This window comes from Eumetopias jubatus, unplaced genomic scaffold (genome assembly GCF_037043125.1).
Source record: "Eumetopias jubatus isolate StellerSeaLion01/CBP00866 unplaced genomic scaffold, mEumJub1_p1.0 scaffold_10, whole genome shotgun sequence".
In the NCBI taxonomy this organism is placed as follows: domain Eukaryota; kingdom Metazoa; phylum Chordata; class Mammalia; order Carnivora; family Otariidae; genus Eumetopias; species Eumetopias jubatus.
In genome coordinates, this window is record NW_028274816.1 from 119687912 (window position 1) to 119712311 (window position 24400).

At 38.7% G+C, this 24400-nt stretch overlaps 1 protein-coding gene across 1 annotated transcript in view; it reads right to left on the reverse strand.

Annotated features, from left to right (window-relative positions):
• Positions 1-21925, reverse strand: part of TAF15 (TATA-box binding protein associated factor 15) — a 34664-nt gene extending 12739 nt beyond the window's left edge. The window contains exons 1-8 of the mRNA XM_028109138.2: positions 21819-21925; positions 14815-14854; positions 13419-13470; positions 13250-13334; positions 13065-13167; positions 9335-9528; positions 7051-7171; positions 481-515 (exon numbers count right to left, since the gene is read on the reverse strand). Coding sequence (XP_027964939.1) covers positions 481-515; positions 7051-7171; positions 9335-9528; positions 13065-13167; positions 13250-13334; positions 13419-13470; positions 14815-14854; positions 21819-21825 — 637 coding nt within the window. The 5' untranslated portion in view covers positions 21826-21925. The remainder of the gene's footprint in view (positions 1-480; positions 516-7050; positions 7172-9334; positions 9529-13064; positions 13168-13249; positions 13335-13418; positions 13471-14814; positions 14855-21818) is intronic.
• Positions 21926-24400: the final 2475 nt, after the last annotated feature.

Here is a 24400-nt window from a genome sequence, read left to right on the forward strand (position 1 = left end):
AGTAAATATATAAATTAAGTTTTATTAAGTTTAAGAAATCAAGATGAAAGTCAATTATTTCCTTAAATTTGTCCCAGACGGTACCCGCCACTTTGGCATTATGCTAGTATCACTTTTGTTAAGCTCTGGTTGTGAAGGCTGATTGGAAAACCCTAATAATTTAACAACACCATGTCAGCTACCTTTATTAAAAAAATGTATTGTCAAAATCCAGTGAAAGTCTCATTCATTGGTCACCACAGACTCTTTCATGCAAATTCACTGTGTAGAAACCCATTGGACTGTTTGAGATCAACTTTGGCTTTTTAAAATGTTTTCTTTGATATATATATGTATATATACATAATTTTTTTTAAAGCACACAACACACACCAGCCTCAACAGGGTAAGAAAGGGCTTAGACTGCGTCTGCGGGATATTGGTGGCTTTTAGATTTATATAGCATTTCCACTGAAACATTTTGGGATACTCAGCACTTACCACCAAAATTTTTGAAGCCACCGCGGTCACCACCACTGCAGAGGAAAAATTGAAGAAATGATTTCTTCCTTAAGTCTCTAATGTGCTGAGCCCTGGGCTCAATCTACACTTAACTGTCACAAGTAGAGCGCCTAGGGAAACAGTAGCACCTCTAACTTTCCAGTAAATTCCATTTCATAGACTCCAAAATGTTGTTTTCACCTAGGTGTTTTCCCAAGGATCTATTTCCACAAGGTTGCCTTTTCAAGCTTATTACAGAATGTATCTCATATACTCTTCTTTTAAAATCTTCCCAACCCCAAGCCAAAGGGATACTATTCATATCGTAACTTAAAAGCTAGAGGCACAGAATGAAGAATGCTAAACTGGAGCAAACATTCCTTCCAAGGGGGATATTTTTTTAAATATGAGAAAAAAGGAAAAAGACTAGAAGAACAATATAAAGCTAGGTTAAGATTCTGATAGCAGAATGGGAGATAAAAATTTCAGTAGTATGTTCTATTTTGATATCAAATTGTGGGTTTTATGAGATGAAGAAAAAAAGCGAGGTACAAATATACATAAAAGTGAGCCTGAATGAAAGTAGTCTTAAAAAATCTCAAATCATTCAGAAATCTGAAAAAATGAACACTAAAAGAAAGCATAACTTAAAACTGCTCTCTTACTCTATACCCACTCTAATATACCAATGCCAAATGCTCTGTACACCGATCAGTAGACCGTTATCAGAGACCGAATGCAACATACTCCAACATCGCAGCTGCCCACAAGAAAATGACTAGGCAAATTTCCAGTGACAGATAAATCAATGGTCCTTGTGTGCATAAATCTATGTAAGAAATCTAAGATCTCTCTCATGAAGAAACTGTTTACATACTCATACATTAAAAGCTTGTTTCTCTCGCCTGAACTAAGTAATCCTCTAAGATTCACATGCTGTCATGGAAATAAAAACACCCAGTTTTCAGATGGTGACATCTAGTATTTTACTACTATTAATCATCTTCTACTATAATCCAAGAAACTAATCCAATACACTAAGGTCTCTTCAATGCTTAAAAGCTTCTCCTATAATGATAACACTGCCCCCTCTAGCCTCTAGATAGATGGTTTTTCTGAGCCATCCTGAGAAAAACCACTCTAACTAAATGAGAAAGCAGTCAAAACTTTTTAAGTCTATTCTACTACCTTGATGTAAAATCTCCCCTTGCAACCAGGTTAGGGAGAGACACATGCATCTTAATTCGTTATTAATTTTATGTAATTTCCAGGAAGACTATAAGGAGAATAAGGCTATTTCAAGGCTACATCGACAATATAAAGCTCAGGTCCACTTTATATACATATAGTCTCCTATTCAGTCTCTAAGACCCCTCTTTTCAGAACAGTACCCAAGTCCTTCCTACACTTCTAATTGACCTGTGTATCACTGCTTAACTCTTCTAAGAAAGGAAAGCCAACAGAGTTCTTGAGATTCATCTGCTAAAAATCTTATTATTAGAAACCAAGATATCTCAGGTTTCTTCAAAGATGATCATGAGAACTCAAAAAAAAAAAAAAAAAAAAAGAGGAAAGAACCAGTGAAAATATTAAGCCCGCATTCCTGTCAGGAGGTTAAAGTCCCCAGGATAAAGTAGATTCTTTAAATAGGAAATTTTCACAAGTAAGTGCTCTAAGAGATACCTCTTATTTATTTTGCTGTCATCTTAAACCAAGTACCAAACTGTTTATCTGGCCACAGTGGAGAGAAAATATGCAACTACATACAACAGCTAATTCTTGTATTTTCTATTCTGGCCAGCAATATAACTTTGAACTTTTAAAAAAGGATATACCACTGCAAAATAAAAGTGCTATAAAACAAATGACATTTTAATACGTTTATTATTTCCTATTTCTCCACATAATGACATTTTAACTTAAATCACCTTCATTGAGCATTTCCTTTGAAAATACGGCAGCTGAAGATTTCAACACAATGGCCATAAATATGAAAAAATCACAGTGCATTTGAAAAAGTACTAGTCTTCAAACTAAGAGACTCAGGGTATACTCTTTACTATCACTAATCAATCTTGAAAATTTGGACAAGTCAGTAATTCTCCCTAGGCTTCAGTTTCCTCCTTCACAAAATAAGGGTTTACATTGCTGCTACTCAGAGGGTGGTCCAGGGAATAGCAGCACAGGCAGAGCCTGAGAGCAACTCAGAAAAGCAGGATGGCAGGCCTCACCCCATACCTACTGAATCAGAATCTGCATTTTAATAAGATCCCCAAGGAGTTCGTATGTAAAGTTTGGGAAGCACCAGTCTAGATGATCTACAATCCTACATGAAGCTTTCTTTCAAGTTCAAATGTTTCAATTATTTTTCTCTTCACTTACTAAGAAATTCCATATGAACTAGTTATATTACAATCCCTTATAAGTAAATTTATTATATTAAATACACTAAATAAACCTCAAATAGTACTCACTATTAAATATTTAACAAAACATGGGCCTGTGGTTAAGAATCTTTCAAACCTGCAGTCAGGTTACAAGTCCCTTTTCCATAAACCAAGTTGAGGCTTCACTAGTCAATTAAGACAATGAAGATACGGGAACATCTGGGTCAAGATGTTGCCACAACAATTTGTCTTCCTCCCAGAAAAAGCAGCAAATGTGTACACATAAAGAATTCCTGAAGTAAGGACATCTGAAGGTAAAGTAGTAGAGGTATTTAGAGTAGAGATTAAACATCCTCAAATGTATGGCTGAGTGTCCCCTGCATAAGAAAACCAACTATATATTCTTGACTCAACTATGGAAATTGTTGTCCCAAGTTCAAAACCACAATGAACAGCCTACCCTAAGGTAGACTGAGGGTTCTTTCATTGTTACAGTATTACATATGTAGAGGAGAAGACGGTCATTTAACTTGAAGGTCATTTAATTTCAGGTGCTTGTCAAGAAAAAGTTCTTTGACAGAATCTCTACTCCAAATCTTTCATTTTAAGAAAATCTAAATATATCTATTCAAGGACTTAAACTGACAAAAAGTAAAAGGACAATACAGGAATCTTTGTTTCCAGAAAATCCATTATCTAGAGAGAAAAAGGGACTCAGCTAAAAATTAGAAAAGATTAGTTAAAAAACAAACTGTGCTATGCTTGAATTTTCATAGTAAATCCAAAATACAATTTTTTTGGGTGTGAAGAAGACTAACATGAATTCCAAATGTAAATGACTCAATGGATTTAAATATATTCTCAACAGTAGCTGTACTTATGTTTTAATTCCTCCCATGTCTTGTATGTGTGGTAAAAAGGCTCTCTGGATTCAGCATTTACCCACATTTCAAGAAGCCAAGAATCTCTTATTCTAGAGCCACATGTCCAATACAGTATTCACTAGCCACACGTGGCTGTTGACCATTTGACATGTGGACAGTCTAAATTAAGATGTACTCGAAATATAAAATGCAAAATGGATTTCAAAGTCTTAGTATGAAAAACGCAATATACAACATTCAGTAATTTTATACTGATTATATGATAAAATATTTGGGGTATATTAAATAAAATATATTATTAAAATTAATTTTAACTGCCTACGTTATTTTTAATGTGCCTACTACAAAATTTAAAATTACATATGTGGCTCACATTTGTGACCCATATTACATTTCTATTGGGCTATTCTAGACTATCACCAGAACATATGCACAATTCAAAGGGAACTACTCAAAAACTCTTCTAAGAGGACAGTCAAAATTCAAGATGACTTTTTTAGGCTTGAGATATTAAAGCCTGGAAAAAGCTACATAACTTGATGACTTAATCATGAAAAATGGTTATCTATAAAGTTCTGGCAATTTTGCGATGTATTCATCACAATGCTGAAGTTAAAAACACTGAGAGAACTTACAGCCTTAAGCTTCTAGACCACTAAGTCAGTGATCAATTTTAGATGACAATCAGAAATTCAATCTTTTTTGCTATAACTGCTTTTTCAAAGAAAAACATTGGTTCCTAAAGTCCCTATAATTTTCACACGTTTTTCTTCCATATTTGGAAAGCTGGCAGCTTCCTTTTGGTCTGTATTCTTCCTCCAGCCAAGCAATCATACGACTTGAGTCTAAGAATGTCCCAACCTTTACCACTTATCCCACACTCACCCACAAACTATGCCCCTTCTTCTTTAAATAAAAACCTAACTAACACCAGATATTCTTCAAACAGCCCTGAAAAGATCGTATTTTCAACCTTGATATAATTTTTTAAGTAAGATGATTAGAAACACAAATAGGAGTACTGAGAAAGACTAACAAAAAATGTTTGGATATTTTTGGTACTTAAATGTAAAACCAAGTGTGAAAAAAATATCCTGAAACTGGGCATTTTTACTCTAATTCAAAATACTTTACCCCTATAAATAAGCTAAAAAGCACATCTTGAGTAAGATATTGTGACACATGAAAATTGTATGAACTTCAAATTTCCATACCCATAAATGAAGTTTTACTGGAACACAACCATATTTATTTATACATTGTCTATGGCTGCTTTGGTGCTACAAGGGCAGAGGTGAACAGTTATAAAAGAAACCATATGGCCCAAAAAGCCTAAAATATTTCTTACATGGCCTTTCACATAAAAACTTTACCAAACCAATATACAGAATCATCATTATCCACATGGATTCCTAAAAAAGGCCTTTCGTGCACATCCCATTTATTGGCTGGGGGGAGGGGGCAGAGCAGGGTATAGACAGCAACTGGGCAAGAACCCCCTCCCCCAATCCTACCTTGAACCAGATCAGTATCATTCTGACCTAATTATAGTGGGTTTCTGCAAAAGATAGTGTGTAAAGAGGTTCTAAGGCTAAATAAAACCATATGAAAATCAAAAACTTTGGTCCAGATCAAGTACCTGGACCAAAAATCATATTGAAATATGATGCCAAGGAGGTTATAAAAATTATTTAAAATGGGACTCTCAAGATGGTTAAGGTATGGTGCTCCCCTGTTTTATTAGGAGATTCATTCACGGTCCTTTCAAATCTCTAAGATGAGTCATCTCTCCAAGATGAAAACACATTTTTAAAGATTTCCCTACCCTCCTCCTCCTAAAAAGTGGGATTCTATCATTCTCACACATTGTCATAGTTTAATAAGTAATGTATAGGATATAACTTCCTTATGAAGAAAATTAAACGTACGATATACTCTATAACATACATTATTCCAAAGAAGCCAATTATCTAAAACATATTAACTGGAAAATTAAATATACGTATTGGCTATCTTGTTTGGGATTCTGTTTGAGATGGGAAGGAGGCTATTAGGTAGAAAGTAAGCACCATGTCATTTTACATTGTTCATTTATATCCACATGATGGCAGGCTGCTCACTTTGATAATGAAGAACATACAATAATATATTTATATATTGTAAACTGACTTTGGCTATCAATCGGAAGACTTAATGTTCAGTCTTATAAAAGTTCATCAAATATGTTTAGGCTTTAGTTTTGCCCTAATATCGAAGTACTGTACACTAAACACAGAGAAATACAAGTCGGTGATCAAATTCCTGGCTCACTTGAAGAAGTTAACAGTGCTGTATGTAACTAGTTTTGTCTCTCAGGTCACCTCAGGGAACAAGAGCCCCTAAGGAGCAGAAGAGTGAACTGGTACTGGTATGTTATTAAGTTAACAGGCCACTAACAATTTCAGTTCCCAAGGAACACAAATTATCTTTTAGGCCTGTGTATTTTACACATAAATTTGCAACCTGCAAACCTCAACTGAGGACAACAAACGTCAGTTATTTTTTCATTCTTGTTTTTAGGGCCAAAGTGCTAAATTTACAGATATATTTAAAAGTAATTTTATAACCAGCTTTCTTAACATATGCCAAAATTAAGTACCAAAACCTGATAATACTAGCAATGGGGAAAAGAAAGTCTGAATTAAAAAGTCATCTTCTCCACAGCTTAGTCTGAACAAAATATGCAATGACAGGGGATGTTGCACTAATTATTTCAATAATTATTCACTTAAGAAGGAAGACCCAATAGTTAAATTACATAAAATCTTTCTCATTTGCCAACCCCACCTTTATATACTCTGCTATCGCCTCCTAATATTTTCCCTTCCCAAGGGGATTCAAGATTAAGGAACAGCCTCTCTGCACTCCAATCTAAAATTAACTTACCTTTTATGTTTTACATATAATATACTTGGATTTCTCAGAGTCATCTTTTAAAGGAGTTAAGACTCTATAGCTCTGGCAGGAAAAACATAGTTAAGTGGTTTAATCACAACCATAATAGGGGAATTTTCTCCACTGGTGTTTGATATACACCACATAAACTAACTGCTAACATAGCCTATTCTGAGGTAATTTACTGACATCTTAAGACTGAAAATAAATTTTGAATTTCTGCCTTCTCTACAACATAATCTATTTAAGCATCTTACCTAAATCAGATGCTGGAATCAAACCAGCTAAGTAAAACAACAAAAACTTTTTTAAAATTAAAAAAAGAGATAGAGAAGAAATGTAGACACCTATACCTAAATACTTACCTTGATCCTGTCATAGGACCTCTTCCATCCTTGTCATATCCCCCACGCCCTCTACCTCCTCCCTGTGACCCGCCATATCCTCTATTATCTTCTCCATACCTACTCACATCACGACGGTCATCTACAAAAAAAAAAGGAAAGAATATATACATGAATAAATAACCATTGTCATTTCTGATAAAGGCTTCCCATAATATAAACTTAAATGGCTCTTTGGGTCACACATTTGTCCTTTGGAAAATGGCACATGTACACTCAATGTGAACTCAAATGCCAAGTTATCATAAAACTATCTGGAATTAAATATGTTTGAGAATTATATCTGTGTCAAATTCCACTCTGCTATAGTCAGAAAGCAAAATGGTGACAGGGATATAACCATTTGATGTGATGGTGATAAAGAACAGTTTGAATTACAGTACAATATTAGGTACAGAATCTTAATAATTAGATGAAAAGCATAACCCTAACCTTACAAGTTATTTCTTTACCTCAAAAATACTTAAATGTGAATCAAGCACGGACAAGAAATAACTGGATTTTCTTTTTTTTTTAATTTTTTATTGTTATGTTAATCACCATATATTACATCATTTGTTTTTGATGTAGTGTTCCATGATTCATTGTTTGTGCATAACACCCAGTGCTCCATGCAGAATGTGCCCTCTTTAATACCCATCACCAGGCTAACCCATCCCCCCACCCTCCCCCCTCTAGAACCCTCAGTTTGTTTTTCAGAGTCCATCGTCTCTCGTGGTTCGTCTCCCCCTCTGACTTACTCCCCTTCATTCTTCCTCTCCTGCTATCTTCTTCTTTTTCTTTTTTCTTAAAATATGTTGCGTTATTTGTTTCAGAAGTACAGATCTGTGATTCAACAGTCTTGCACAATTCAGAGCGCTCACCGTAGCACATACCCTCCCCAATGTCTATCACCCAGCCACCCCATCCCTCCCACCCCCAACCACTCCAGTAACACTCAGTTTGTTCCTGAGATTAAGAATTCCTCATATCAGTGAGGTAATATGATACATGTCTTTCTCTGATTGACTTATTTCACTCAGCATAACACCCTCCAGTTCCATCCACGTCGTTGCAAATGGCAAGATCTCATTCCTTTTGATGGCTGCATAATATTCCATTGTGTATATATACCACTTCTTCTTTATCCATTCATCTGTCGATGGACATCTTGGCTCTTTCCACAGTTTGGCTATTGTGCACATTGCTGCTATAAACATTGCGGTGCACGTACCCCTTCGGGTCCCTACATTTGTATCTTTGTGGTAAATACCCAGTAGTGCAATTGCTGGATCAAATGGTAGCTCTATTTTCAACTGTTTGAGGAACCTCCATACTGTTTTCCAGAGTGGTTGCACCAGTTTGCATTCCCACCAACAGTGTAGGAGGGTTCCCCTTTCTCCACATCCCCGCCAACATCTGTCGTTCCCTGACTTGTTAATTTTAGCCATTCTGACTGGTGTGAGGTGGTATCTCATTGAGGTTTTGATTTGGATTTCCCTGATGCCGAGCGATGTAGAGCACTTTTTCATGTGCCTGTTGGCCATTTGGATGTCTTCTTTGGAAAAATGTCTGTTCATGTCTTCTGCCCATTTCTTGATTGGATTATTTGTTCTTTGGGTGAAATAACTGGATTTTCAAACTGAGACATATTCAGTGACTATATTCACTGAAGATATTCATTGAATGAGCTTCCATGTTTACTCATTCACTTATTCATTCATTCAATTATTCAACAAATATTTATCAAGCACTCACTATGACCCAGGCCCTATACTAGGCAATGAGAGTATAAATGAGTAAAACAAGACTTGTGCCCTTGAAGTATTCATGTCCATGGCACAGACCGATTCCTAAGTATCAGTAGTATATTCCAAATGCTGTAAGAGAACAAGTGAAAGAATGGCTACTCCTTTTTAGATGAAGTGAAAAGGCTAATATAGGATAATTTCCCTCAATCAAGTATACCAACACTATCAATACAACTGGCGGCAGCAGCATTGTCAAATGATCAGAGTTAAGTGACACTACAAAGGAAATTCATGTCATCAGCCATCAAAAAGTCACATGACCATTTGGGAGTCTGAGAAGTTCGGAAACAGAAATCTAATAAACTAGCTTTGATGGCCATGAGAAAGAAGCATGTATATTCAAGGTCACTCTGAATTTTTACAAACAGTTGAAATCCTACGTAGGTCTTTTAATCCAAAATTCAATATAATCCTATGAGGCGAAAAAAGAAAAATAATAGGTCAATATATCATACCTTGTGTGTGGTGGCTGTAATTCTCCCTTTGTGAATGGTAGGACTGTTGATTTTGATTATAGGAATCATGCTGCTGACCATAATTTGACTGCTCATCATATGAACCTTGATGTTGATCATAGCCTGACTGTTGGTCATACGAATCTTGTTGACCATAGTCTGACTGGTCATATGAAGGCGCTCTTCCACCTTGGCTAAACAGAAATCAAGAATTTGAAATTTTATAGAAGGATTATGTTCACTGTAGTAAACTGACTGAGACTGAGAGGCCTGACCAGATAGACCTCAACCATATTTACTACTACTTACTTTTTTTTTTTAAGATTTATTTATTTGCTAGAGAGAGAAAGAAAGAGAGAGAATGCAGAGGGGATGGGCAGAGGGAGAGAATCTCAAGCAGACTTCCCCCAGTGAGCACAGAGCCCCGAGCCCAACACAGGGCTCGATCTCATGACCCTGAGATTAGGACCTGAGCCAAAATCAAGAGTCGGATGCTTGACTGACTGAGCCATCCAGACAGCCCTACCCCCACTTTCTGGTGCAAATCATTTAGTTATCTTATCTACAAAATCTCCTGATCAGCAATGGAATTCACTATCACTGAAGAGGTGCCATATTATGAGAAAAACCACACACACCTTTGAAGACATTAGTGAAACAAAAAGTTACTATGGCTTTTGCCATCCCCTTGAACTTAAAAAAAAAATTAAAGGTGCCACAAAATACAGTAATATGTCTCATTCTTTAACAAATATATCACAACCAGTGTTGGGTATTCTTTTTTTTTAAAGATTTTATTTATTGGGGCACCTGCGTGGCTCAGTCGTTAAACGTCTGCCTTCTGCTCAGATCATGATCCCAGGGTCATTGGATGGAGCCCCACATCGGGCTCCCTGCTCCACGGGAAGCCAGCTTCTCCCTCCCCCACCTCCCCTGCTTGTGTTCCTTCTCTCGCTGTGTCTCCCTCTGTCAAATAAATAAATAAAATCTTTTAAAAAAAAGATTTTATTTATTTGAGAGAAGAGGGAGAGAGGGAACACGAGCTGGGGGAGAGGGAGAAGGAAAAGCAGACTCCCCAACAAGCAGGGAGCCCGATATGGGGTTCAATCCCAGGACCCTGGGATCATGACCTGAGCCAAATGTAGACACTTAACCGACTAAGGCACCCAAGTGCCCCAAGTGCTGAGTCTTTTTAAGGTACGTTAAAAGGCTCTCTATTACTTAAGTTTAACAATGTTATCTCATAATATTTTGGGTACTACTATTTTCTTTCTTTTTTTTTAAGATTTTATCTTTTTGACAGAGAGAGACACAGTGAGAGAGGGAACACAAGCAGGGGGAGTGGCAGAGGGAGAACAAGACTTCCCACTGAGTGGGGAGCCCGATGCGGGGCTCAATCCCAGGACCCTGGGATCATGACCTGAGCCAAAGGCAGACGCCCAACTGACTGAGCCACCCAAGGCACCCCAGGGTACTATTTTCTTATAATTATCTTTAGAACCTATAGTACATTCTCCTAAATATCTTCAAAGATAAGTTTCAGAAAACAGTAAGGGGCGCCTAGCTGGCTTAGTCAGTGGAGTATGTGACTTTGATCTCAGAGTTGTGGGTTTAGAGATTACTTAAAAAATAGAATCTTACCAAAAAAAGACAACAATAGTAAATCGGATTTTTAGAGGAAGGAACTTGCTTTGTGATGCCATTTATCTGAAACTAGTCTACAAAAAAGTGAGACTGCTTTATTATCTCTGGCAATTAAAAAGAAATTTCTAAGTATGTTCTAAGCAATATGACTATTAATTACCTGTTCTCAGGATGGGAATGTTGAAAGGAATATTTAATTGGATTTGAGTTCTAATGTTTTAAAAAGGGAACAAAAAGTCTCATAACTTAATAGTCACACCTTATTCTCCATCAGATGACCAAAGCAATCTAATAAATAATAAAGTTCAGTATGTTCCTCCAACTCCTTACCCAAAGCACATCACATCAACAGTCAGAACTCTAGTGCCTCACTTTAAAATTGTTGTCGGGCGCCTGGGTGGCTCAGTTGGTGAAGCGACTGCCTTGGGCTCAGGTCATGATCCTGGAGTCCCGGGATCGAGTACCGCATCGGGCTCCCTGCTCGGCGGGGAGCCTGCTTCTCCCTCTGACCCTCTTCCCTCTCGTGCTCTCTGGCTCTCACTCTCTCTCTCAAATAAATAAATAAAATCTTGAAATTGTTGTCAAAAAAAAAATTAGGGGCACCTGGGTGGCTCAGTCAGTTAAGCATCTCACGGTCATGGGATGGAGCCTCACGTTGGGCTCCACACTCAGCGGGGAGTCAGCTTGAGATTCTCTCTCCCTCTCTCTCTGCCCCTCCCCCCTACGTGCACACATGCCCATGTGCTCTGTGTCTCAAATAAATTTTTACAAATTTAAAAATAATAAAATAATAAAAAGTTAAAATAAAAAAAATAAAATGGTTATCAAACCAAATCTAACACTTTTCTTTGGTCTGCATTTATACCTCATGCTTCCAAAAATTCATCCTTCTCCTAATTTTAAAACTAACCAACAGGACTTAAAAGAGTTCTTCCTTCTAATGTAACATGCTTTCTGAAAATTATTCCTACATGTGTACTCCAGTTTCTACTTTTCAAAACACTCTCATATCTATAAGACTGACAATGTGACCTCACAAATCTTTCCCCAGTGGTTTTATTTAACCGAATTTCACTTAGAATAATTTTTTTCACTGCAGAGAGAATACTTGTGATCTCAGTTTTTGCGTACTTTTTTAGCTATGTAACTTAACAGGCTACGTAATCTTAATTTCTCTTTACCTCTACAAACTGGGGATAATTACTGACACTCTCTCATAATGGCTAAGGATCAATTCGAGAATGCAAAAGCATTTCACAAAATGTAAAGCACAATTTAAAAAAATTAAGTTGCTATTATTAAAATTAGTAACAAGAACAAGCTCCTCACATCTGAAACTTCAAAAAAACTATAAAACCAAAACAAAAATTAAAAAAAAAAAAAAACAAGCTATAATACCTGTAAACTTGTTGGTAAATATTCATCTACCTATGTTAACAAATAAAACATATTTAGAGTATCTGAAATGTGTGGATAGTTTTGGTACTTTTTAATATTTTTGTCCCTGAAAAGGTAATACATTAAAAAATGGCTAAAAAATAAAACGGAAATAAAAGCAAGTACTGAAAGTCTCCTTTTATAGCTAGGTTCTTATTTAATCTCAGGTATAAAGCAGAGCTCCAAATGTTTTTTTAACATTTAAATCACGTGCTGCAGGGTGCCTAGGTGCCTCCGTAGCTTAAGCATCTGCCTTCAGCTAAGGTCATGATCCCAGGGTCCTGGGATCGAGCCCCGCATTGGGCTCCCTGCTCAGCAGGGAGTCTGCTTCTCCCTCTGCCCCTCCCTGCTGCTCATGCTTGCTCACTTGCTCTCTCTCTCTCTCAAATAAATAAAATCTTTAAAAATAAATAAATCATTTGCATTCATACAGCTAAACAGTAATATTACAAATAACACATCATAAGAATCAAATGACAATGCTAACAATTTCCACATTCTTCCTAACACAGAACTATGAAATTCATCCTTCAAAACTTTTCTGAAAAAAAAATGTGTAAAGCTAGGATTTGATGGTGAAATCTATTTAATACTCAAAGTGTTATTTCCACTACCCAACACAATCTCTGTGCTTTTACTGATTCCTTACCCTCCTGATGATTCCGTGTTTTGCTGTCCCTGGTTATTGTAAGGCTGCTGGCCGTATGAGCTCTGCTTTTGATTCTCATAACCACTGTAGGATTGTGAATAACCTAAAGATTGGATGGATATACCATTTAGTAAATATTCTCATTTTTTAATTTCTAAAATAGCAAATTAACAAACCAGTCCAACCTGATTGGCTTTGTCCATAGCCCGAGTAGCCGCCATAGTTCTGTCCATACGAGGAATCAGTAGTTTGTCCATAGCCAGGATAGCTCTGGAATTTAGGTAAATACAAGTTTTATCACCTACTTGATAAAAATAAATATTTACAAAAAGCACGATTTATATTTTAACCTACTTGTGGTGCTTGTCCATAACCTTGGCTGCCTTGATTTCCATAGGAAGAATAACTGTAAAAGAAAAATGTACTCCTTGAAAGAGATATGCTAGAATTTAAAAGCTTAAAAAAAACCCTGTCTTCAACTTTCAAACCCGTCAAGCTTCTCTTCTGAGAAATTGCCAACTGCCTGTTTCTTAAGAGTCTAAATTGAAAGGTGATGACCAAAGACCGTTAAGACATAAATGAAGTCACTCCCAGACCTCTTAAATACCAAACAAGCCCCAAAAGTTTAGCTTTGACAATCTCACACAAATAAAACTTGAGTAGAACTAGAAAATCTCAAGAGAATTATACTTGGGTGTGGGGAGTGACTACATGGAAGTAAGACCCATAATAAAAATTTGAGACAGAAAAATAACTTTTTAAGTTAGCACTTTAATCAAATTAGCTATGTTTTGACAGATTAATTTCTTCCTACCGTCTGCCCTAAATCTGCCTTTAATAATTATATTATATCCCCGTAACAGCACAGCCTGGCATATAGTTCGTTGACTGAATAAATGTACCTCTCTCAGATTTGAACCTTAATTTTATAGCATGTAAATTCTAACAAGTCAGAAACAAACTTTCTGAATATATGCCCCCCAAAAAGTACTTGCAAAAAAAAAAAAAACATTTTTATTATTCTAGAGCTATCAAGTGCTAACAGACTTTAACTTTATATATTTCACTGAATAAACATTTGCTAGTTGCCTATTATGAAGTTAGCACTACCCTATGAGAATAGAAAAGTCAAACCAGTTTTGTTTTCATGAAGCTTAAAACCTAAAGACAGAAGATACCTGAGATGCTATTCTGAGTATCTCACATTGAGCTGCAAACGTTTATAGTGTAAGTTAAAGGCTATGTTTCTGGCAAGTAAGAGAACCCTATTGCTTGTATTCAGTCACATAAAAACAGATTTTTCTTTTTATTGTAAGCATGGTAAGGAGTCTTTTTAAAATGCTAAGCATTTCTATTATAGTGCTTAAAGAAAATCCGCTCTGAAAAAAATAGCATATTATATACAATCAAAACTTTAAATGCTTTCTCTAAAAACCTGTTCTATAGTTCAATTGTCTAAATCCTTTTAATAGTTTCATTTAAAAAATTTCTTAAAGAAAACATTCTTTAAAATACCTATGAGATTTGTTTTAATCTCTAGGGGGCATCTGTATTTACTGATTCAAGGAGGCTTTTTAAAAAAAGGAAAAAATGTTTCAGTATGTACACAGGCCTTCCCCCCTTGACAAGCTAACATTTAACTCTAAGAAATCCAGATACCAAATCTCAAAAGGAACGCTTGACTCAATTCATCTTTTTTTCCCTCAGTTCTAGTCTTACATGGTATCATTAAAGTGTACGTATACTTTACCTTTGCTGCTCACCCCCAGACTGACCGTAAGCTCCAGAATCTAAAACACATAAAAAGAATTTTAAATCTTATTTAAAATTATGCTTCCCTCAAAGGCTGACTTTAGCTTTTACAGATGGAATGCGGTAAGAAAATGTAATAAAAACTACCTACAGAAAAAAAAACTAGTTAAAATTACTGTGCAAGGATTTGTTTACAGTAACTACGTCTTTGAAAAACAACTACTTTACAAATGTGTCCTGATGGTCACAAGAACCAAGTGAACAAGCATAAAACAATCAGTGAAAAATCCATCCTTTTAACAAAAACTCAAGTTACCTTTACATACAAAAAGGCAGCTAGTGAAACTAATCAAGACTAAAAAGGGGGGGGAAGACATATACTCTTGACAAGATAAACCCCCAGGATTACACTGACTTGCAAATCCTCACCAGTCCAACATACACACCATTCCCCTGTAACTGGACCACTCTGGCCATCAGCAGCAACAAACAGATCTCTGAAGACTTTGGTAAAAGCAGCTAAGTTAGTTGTTTATCTCCAACTTTACCAAGGTTCCAGGGACTTGGCCAATCGGCATACCAACTCAGCAAGACCTACTTCCAGCTTCCTTTTCGGCAATAAAAACTACCAAGGAAGGCATGAATTAAATAATGTCAAAAAAAAATTTTTAGGGGCGCCTGGGTGGCTTAGTCATTAAGCATTGGCCTTAGGCTCAGGTCATGGGCTCAGGACATGATCTCGGGGTCCTGGGATGGAGCCCCACATCGGGCTCCCTGCTCAGCAGGAAGCCTACTTCTCCCTCTCCCACTCCCCCTGCTTGTGTTCCTTCTGTCGCTTTGTCTCTGTCAAATAAATAAATAAAATCTTTAAAAATTTTTTTTAAACTATGAGCTTTTCTCAACACCTCAAAACATCAGTTATATCAAAAACTTTTGAAGAGGCTCTATCCTTTGGGTTTCTACTCAAAGTTTATTAGTGATGAATAAGAGTAATATTATATGAAATATTCTTTCAACTGCAAAAAATAACTCCATCTGAAACAGCTGACCATTAGGCCCAATCTCATCCAACATGAAACAAAATCATTTGCTGTCAAACAGTTCTGAAAACCCACCAGAAATCAAATTGGTGACATTTGCATTCAATTCACATAAAGCTACAATATAAAAACATCACCATTGGCAGTATAAGTAGATAACATCAGATTTGCCACTTTTCTGCAGCAGAGATCTACAATCAGACTGAACAAGATTTTTTTAAATCCTTAATCATAAGAATATTGAATGAAATCCTGACTACTTCTATGAATGTGAAGAACATAAGGCTAAGATGAAGAAAAAATTGTGTATCACTACCATACCCATGAAAAAATGACCACAGATTTATCACTAATAACCAAATAAAATATGAAAAGCACACAGAATCTAACTGGACCACAAAGAGATTAGATACATCTACCAAATGAGAAAGGAAATTAGCTTCAACTAAATCAGAAACTGAAAAGGATTATGAAGGGCGGGGGGATGTATGAGTAAAAAAGTATCCTGGGGATAAATGAAGCTTTAGCTTCAATTATATCCCAAGGTATGGATGGGGGTTCTCCCACTGAGAGTGGAGTCCAAGACCTGTTTATTTCCCTTTTGCTCAAGCAAAATTATAGTAGTACACAGCATATAGGTCATGTGACCCTGGTTCAACTCTATATGAGTCCATAATTTAACCCAGTCACTTTGGTTCTCTGAAATTATAAATCTGACTTTAGTTGGCTGACATTAAAACTCTACAAGATAGAATATTGACCAATAAGTACGGCCCTTAGTGTAAATATATTTAAGTACAAACATTTTATACTCAGAGAAAATGAGTTTGTAAATTTATGGCATTTCAAACTACTGCTCATTACGAGTACTTGACACTTGAGCCTTGTCTGAATCCATGATTTAGAAATGTTTCATTTCCAAGTGTATAGGGTTTTGATTCTATTGTTTCCTAATTATATTCCATTGCAGCCAGAAAATAGAGAAAAGGTATTTTCTCTATTATTCCTGGTACTTATTAGGATTTGCTGTTTTTTGCTTTTCCCCTTGGTAAATATTTTACTTGCATAAACACCCCTTATGTGCTTGAAAAGAACTATTTTTTTTTAAGATTTTACTTATTTATTTGACAGAGACATAGCGAGAGGGAACACAAGCAGGGGGAGTGGGAGAGGGAGAAGCAGGCTTCCCGCTGGGCAGGGAGCCCAATGCGGGGCTAGATCCCAGGACCCTGGCTGGGACCATGACCTGAGCCAAAGGCCGACACTTAACGACTGTGCCACCCAGGCACCCCAGAACTGTGTATTTCCTAAATGTTGAGTAAATTCCGTACGTCTAGATGATACCTGGTTACACCATTCATACTCTAACATTTGGTCTGCCCCATCTATTAATCACACAGAAAGGTGTGCTAAAAAAAACTCCATTTGACCAGACTTGTCAATTATATTTTTTTGGTTTCTCTATTTTGAGGCTATTTTGTTAGGCACACAAAAGTACAGATTTATATATTCATGATGAATCCTCTTTTAACATTACATTATGATTAAAAATGTCCAAACTTTATTTTGACTAGTAACAACTAAACAATCAATCTTGCTTTTGGTGTTTGTCCGGTTCATCTTCTTCTATCTCTATACTTCCAACATTTCTTAATCTTACGTTTCAGGTATCTAATTTCTGAACAACATAGAGATAATTTCTTTTCCCAATGTGAAACTATTTCAATTGGCGTTTTCACATTTTTACTACTTTTCATTTATTCCTACAAGCCTATATTTTTCTACTTACTAGGGTTTCTTCCTTTTAACTCCTTTTCTGCCTCCTACTGGATTTTCTTTACTCCCTTTTCCCCTATTGCTTTAGAAGTAAAACATTCAATTTTTGTTTTTGCTTCCATTTTTTAACTTCCAAATGTAATCACTTTAATCTTTGATGTTCCATACTGTTAGTATTTGCTTTTTATTTACTGTTTGCTCCTTCTACTGTTTTTTGCATCCTTTCTGGATTTACATTTTTTAGCTCTTTTGGCAAAGGCCTGAAAGTGGTACTCTTAAATCTTTAGACTCGATATCATTTCATTATTTTCCAACTTCTTAGAATTTTTAAGTCTACCAATCTTACCATTTCCCTATTTTCCTCTGGTAGGTAATCGGTATTTCATAATCTGCAGTTTCATATCAATCTATCTAGGATGAACTGAACATGGTATCTCATGTTTGAAACTGTTTTTTGATCCAAAATATTCATCAATCTTGGAAAAATCTCAACTATAATCCTGATTCCTCCCACATTTTCTTAGGAGACGTATGAGGACTTCTGCATCTGTTTCTAAATCTTGCTTTTCATCTCCTTCTGAATTGAATTGTAACTGTATCTGTCTTCCACTTCACTAATTATTTCTTCTGCTGGGTCTGCAATTCAACTTAACCACTGTTTCTATCTCATACTAGGTTCTTTGTAAATCTATATGGCCTTTCTTCGTAACATCTTGGTCTTAGGGTTGATTCCTTCCTTTAGGTTTTTGGTACTTTCAAACTTATTCGTAACATCTTGGTCTTAGGGTTGATTCCTTCCTTCAGGTTTTTAGTAATTTCAAACTTACTTGCTTTCAGATTACCTATCAGGGGTTCTAACCCCATTTGTCACAAACTCATTTTGGTGAACTGTCTCCTCGAGTTCTACAATTTTTTAATGTGAATCTACCTTTTGCAAGGCCTATTTTTTCTAGAAGATTCCTGTGACCTAGGCTGTGAAATTTCCTCCAAAAAAGGTTGTTCATTTGTTTCTACCAGGAGCCCCAAGGTTATTACCAGCCCAGAACCAATTTTTATGTTAATTTCTTGGCTTAAGTTTTCCTGGACCCCCATAATTAGCCTAAATGTACACCCAAATTGTATGAAGCAGTTCCCAGGTTACAAATTCTCAGGACAGACCTTTTTCACTCAGGGCCCAAGCTTCCTTGTTATCTGTTATGCTGATACAAAGGTTTTTTTCTAGTTCACTTTTTCACCGAAGACAATCTTTCAAACATCTAGGTTTTTGTTTTTGTTTTTTAAGATTTTATTTATTTGACAGAGACAGGCACTGCAAGAGAGGGAACACAAGCAGGGGGAGTGGGAGAGGGAGAAGCAGGCCTCCCGCGGAGCAGGGAGCCCCATGCGGGGCTAGATCCCAGGACCCTGGGATCATGACCTGAGCCGGAAGGCCGACGCTTAACAGCTGAGCCACCCAGGTGCCCCAAACATCTAGGAGGTTTTATATAAGGTCTCAGTTCCCATTATCTGGCTCTAATAGTCTCAAGGCTTCATCTCCTTGGGTACTTGGGTAATAAAACCCCAGTCTCAGAGCACCTGGGTGGCTCAGTTAAGTGTGTGTCTTCAGCAGGGGGCCTTGATCCCAGAGTCCTGGGAACGAGCCCCAAGTCAGGCTCCCTGCTCAGCAGGGGGCCTTCTACTCCCTCTGCGCCCCCCCCAACCCCTGCTTGTCCTCTCTCAAATAAAATCTTAAAAAACAAACAAAAACCCCAAGTCTCTAAATGATGAGACCTATACCTGCCTCTTCAGGGCAACTGTCAAGTTAGCCCTATGCTGGCTTCTACTTCATTTCTGGCGGTTAGGTCTTGCCCTTTTTTTGTAAATTCTTGCATTTCTGGTGTTTGTAGATAGAGGACTTTCAATTTATTTTGGTCTTCCATACTGCCAAAATGAGAAGTATCTTAACTTTGATTTTTGTATGTATAACTGATACGTTTGATTCTAACTTGAAGGTGTCAGATAACTCACAATTGTAAACAGTATTTGAATGAGTTTGATTTAAAATATTTACAGTTTTTACTTATTTATTGACTATATAAGCACTTATATTTTATTAAGTTTATAAGTCTGCTTTATCAGGCATCTGGAGTGGTTGAGTTTGGAATGTTTAAAGGATTTAACTAAACTTAATGCAATCAGCTGTTTAGGGGGGTTTACTGTTATATTTATTAATTGAAACATTCACCAAAAAACAAGTCAAAAGCATACTATTTTTATACAAAATCAAAAATATTTTTATACACATTTTACAAAATGCATAAACAGCATATAACGCTAAGTTAAAGATTCTCGCTTTAATGGATTTAATTTAGAAACAATTATATAAAGTTCTTTTCACATGTGAAAGCCAATCTTGATATTTAAAAAACTTAACTTACAAAGTGACAAATTAATCTAGTGTCTTGGTACTTTGAAGATCAGTACTAATGGATAAACCAGCTCACACACTAATACGACACACTGAAAATCCTGGATTTTACAGATGGTAACCTCTAAAATTTAATCTTCCATAAAAGCTACGCAGTCCTGTAAAAACAGCCATTGTTTTACACCAATAAAGATGGTAAAATTCAAGACAACGCCAATAGTTTTTAATGTCCGTTGAAATGGTAAATTTCCCCATGAGGGTAGGAGAATCTAAACCATGGATGGGTTACACACCTCCTAAGGACCTACTTCTACATACTTCTGTGGAGCTTCACCAGACTTCATTCCAAATTATGCACCTGGTAAAAGATGTACCAATGTCTACTTGGAGTAAGAAATTATTTTTCCTTGGAGCAAGGATTAAATACTGAAAGAAGCAAGAGAGAAATCCTGTGCAGTTAACAGCCTCTTCCATCAGGTAGGTGCCCCGTTCCACAAAAGGTCAATATTCAGACTTAATATTAAGGTTAATCTAAGGAAGGTTTATTATTCTCCTGTCCAGCCAGTCTTGTTAATTTGGCCTCATCTCAGCCTGCTACTTGCTTTTTGTCACACATTTCCATCCTTCTGCAAGACCGCACTGGGGGAGGGGGTGCTGTGTTTGTTTTTTAAGTCCCAACTCCCTTAAAAAATGTGAAAGACTGTGCCAGCCATCACTTTGATCCCCATCATATGTCTTCAAGGAAATGTTCTGCTTTTCCACATGAAATGTGATGTCTCATGTTTTCCAGCAAGTGGACAGCTGGGTCTTTGCAGCCTGTGAGGGACCCACAACAGGGGACCTTGCGTGGTTAGCTAGGACTGCTAAGTCTAGAGAACATTCGTGTCCCAGACTCTATACCCGGGTTTATTAGCAGGACCTAAACTGACTGTCCTAAAGATCGACCTTTTTTTTTTCTCCCCTCTTCCACACAAAGGAGGGGGTGGAGGTGTCTATCACTTTAAATGTTTCGTGTAAGACTGCCTTTCCTTTGGCCTGCATGCTTTGAGGTAAATGCCACATGTACCTACAGGAGTCTATCCGGAATAGAAAAGGCTCACTTTCAGGGCTCTTGCAGGAGATAAACTGGAGAAGGGAGAAAAATGAGAGCAGGGTGAGGAGAAAACTGAATTATATGCAAACACCCCCATTCGAATCCGGGCGGTGACGGTAGAGGGAATGACGGTAAGTAGGATTTCGTGCAAGGCAACGTCCTCTGAAAGGGCTCCCAGAGCGTCAAGACCCCCACCTGATGAATGGGTGAGTCAGGAAGGCCCAGTCCACTTCACAGATGGGGAAACTGAGGTACGAGGCGGCGAGACGAGTGGCCCGAGGCCTCGCTGAAAGATCTGAGGCGGAGCGGAGAACCAGAAGCACCGATTCTCTCAGCGGATGCTCTAATCACGGGCTCCCCCCGCCCCCGTGATGGCGTAGACGGCCTCCGCCCCCCCCCCCACCAACTCACACACCCTCCCCGGGAGCGGCACGTCTCCTCAGGTTCCAAGGACAGGGTCAAAAAAAAGGGGGCCCGAAGCACTCCCGCCGAGATTTGCAGACGGAGAGCGTTGGGAGCGTGCGTCCCTTCAGTCCAACATGGCGGCGGCCACGGCCGCCCCCCCACCCCAAGCCTCCCTCAGGGCCGGAGGCTCTCCCTCGGGGCCCTCCGGTGGGCGGGAAGACGGCCCAACCCCGCCAGGCCCCTTCTAGCCGCTGCCGCTGCTCGCTGAAGGAGTCACCTACCCGACATGACTAACGGCCGCAGCGCGGAGCCCCCAGAGCCCGCCGAGAACAAGCGATACGAGAGCCAGGCGGCGCGGCGGCCGGAGCTGTACTGAGGGCGGCGCGGCGGGCTGAGCCCGACTGCGGGGCCTCGGCAGCCAATCAGAGGACAGTGGGCGGTACCACCGCGCCACGGCGCGAGGGGTGGTTCCTGTACGAGTACCAGCCTCTGAAACCTGAAGTCTTCAGAACCCCTCTCTGTTCTCCCCTCCGCGAACGGTACCATTATTGAGAGGGAATGGAGAAGAGAAAGTACCAATGCCGCCATTACCATGGGGGAGGAAGCTGAGCCTACTTTCTCGGTCCCAATTACAGTCCTATTTCTGACTTTTATCGTGTCCGATAGAATTAAAGGTTAGGAAACGAAAGAGGGGAGGCCTTATAAACACAGACCATTTGGTTAGAAAAGGCCTTTCTTCCCCTAAGATTTCGAGTGGTATGCCCTAGTTCGCTCAGCTTTGGTTGCAGACTGCTGAAGCCACCTGGGGGCGTTGGGTGTCGCCGAGCTCGGGGACAGAAAGTCGTGATCGCCTCCCGGTCTAACTATCTTGTCAAGTAAAACAGAGGCTACAAGGTGATACTGGAACAAACGTGTGCATTAAAAGGAAACCACACACAAACCCGGCCTTGAGAATATAGTGGGTGGGAGGTCGAGCTTTGGTTTTAAGTGCTGTTGTAACGGCCAACTCTAATTATCAGGCACCTTGCATCATCTCATTTAATTCTCACAACACACTGATGAAATAATATCCCGACGTTACGGCCGTGATTATTCACTTGCCCTAGGTCGCACAACTAGTAAATGGCCAACGTGGAATTCGAATCCTAGTAACCAGATACCAACCATTGTCTGTGAGGTTTAACCCTTATGCTGCATTGCCTAGTGGGGCCCGGAGCTCTAGAGGATGAAATGAGGCTGTGAAAGCTCAGAGAGCATACAAGGACATTTTGCCAGACGGCAATGCACCATCTCAGTCAAGCCAGAGACCAAGTGAAGTGGGGTAAAGGACTTTCGACTGGTTGTAAAACAAGTAATTCTGTATTTTGGAGTTTACCCTCCAGGGGAGAATGGTAGATGAGGCCAGAAAAGTAGAAGGCTAAATAGTCCATACCTTGTAAAATACACTGCATTAGGGTTTGTGCTTTATCTTGAGGGCACTGGGAAGCCAGAGGATTTTAAAGGAAGGTCACATTTGCATCTTCAGGCTGCAGTATGAAGAATGTATGGAGATGAGAGGTCTCTAAAAGCAGGGAGACCAATTTGGTGGCCAGTGCAATCATTCTGGTGAGAGATCACAGTGGCCTGGACTTAGGTTGTAGCTGTGAAGTCAGAGGTAAGTGAAGAGATCCCTGAGATACTTCCGTGGTAGACTAGGCAAGATGGAGTGACCAATTTGGAAGGGAGGAGCTAAGGGAGAGTGAGAAGTGAATTCTGAGTTTCCCACTTAGAGAAGCGGTCAGATGGTGGTATCATTCCCTGTGGTAGGGAACAGGAGGAGGAACAAGTTGGGGTGGAGGTAGAGAGGTAAGTTCAGAATTAACACCTTCAGGTCAGAAAAAAGACATGAGGTCATCTCTCTTCATTATACTATCAGTAATTGTAGACTCAGCTCTAGATATCGAGGGTCAGGGAGCTCTCTGGATAAGACCAAACAAGCAAGGTTAAAGGAATAAAAATTCCTTCCTGACTAAAAATGATTCAGCCGATCAGCACGAACATTGAGGAAGGCAACCCAGAAGTGGAGATGATGGGCATGTGCAATCGCAGGAGAGAATTGGGTTAGGGATGGGGGAAACTTCTAGATTGTTCTTCCTATTTATTTATTTATTTATTTTACAATTGGGTGTACAATTAAGATGGAAATACAAAAAGTGTTGCTCATCATTGCCCCCGTAAGTTTGTACCATCAATTCATTCATTCACGCATGCATGCATTCTTCATTCAACTGCCATCTCCTGAGGTCTACTCGATGTCAGGCCCTGGAAGGCCTGGAGGTAGAGAAATAGGAATTATGATGGCCCCTGCCCTCCAGGAGCTGCAGTCTCACACAAGGGGTAGTACAAGCCTTCAATTCTAATGACTACTGAATGTGCTAGAATGGGAGGATGCAGAGGGTGCTCTGAAAACAGAGTAAGAGCACCTAGCTCTCATGAAGGGTGGACGGGGTATTAAGGAAGGCTTCCTGAAGGAAATACCTCCTAAACTGAATTTTGGAGAAAGAACAGGAATTAGGCCCAGGATGTGTATCAGGCAGAAAGGGCTGTATTTGCAAAGACTACAAGAGGGCCAAGTGCCAGGAATTTCAGGTGGTTCTGGCTGGCTGGTCTGTGGATGTGCAGGGGTGGACAGTGGTGATAAATGATGAGTGAAAGAGGTACACAGAGGCCACATCCTGAAGAGCCTTGAGGGCCTGGCAGAGGAGTTTGGATACTAAATCAAAAACAATAGGGAAGGGGCGCCTGGCGGGCTCAATCCAAAGAGCATGTGACTCTTGATCTCGGGGTAGTGAGCTCAAGCCCCATGTTGCATGTACAGATTACT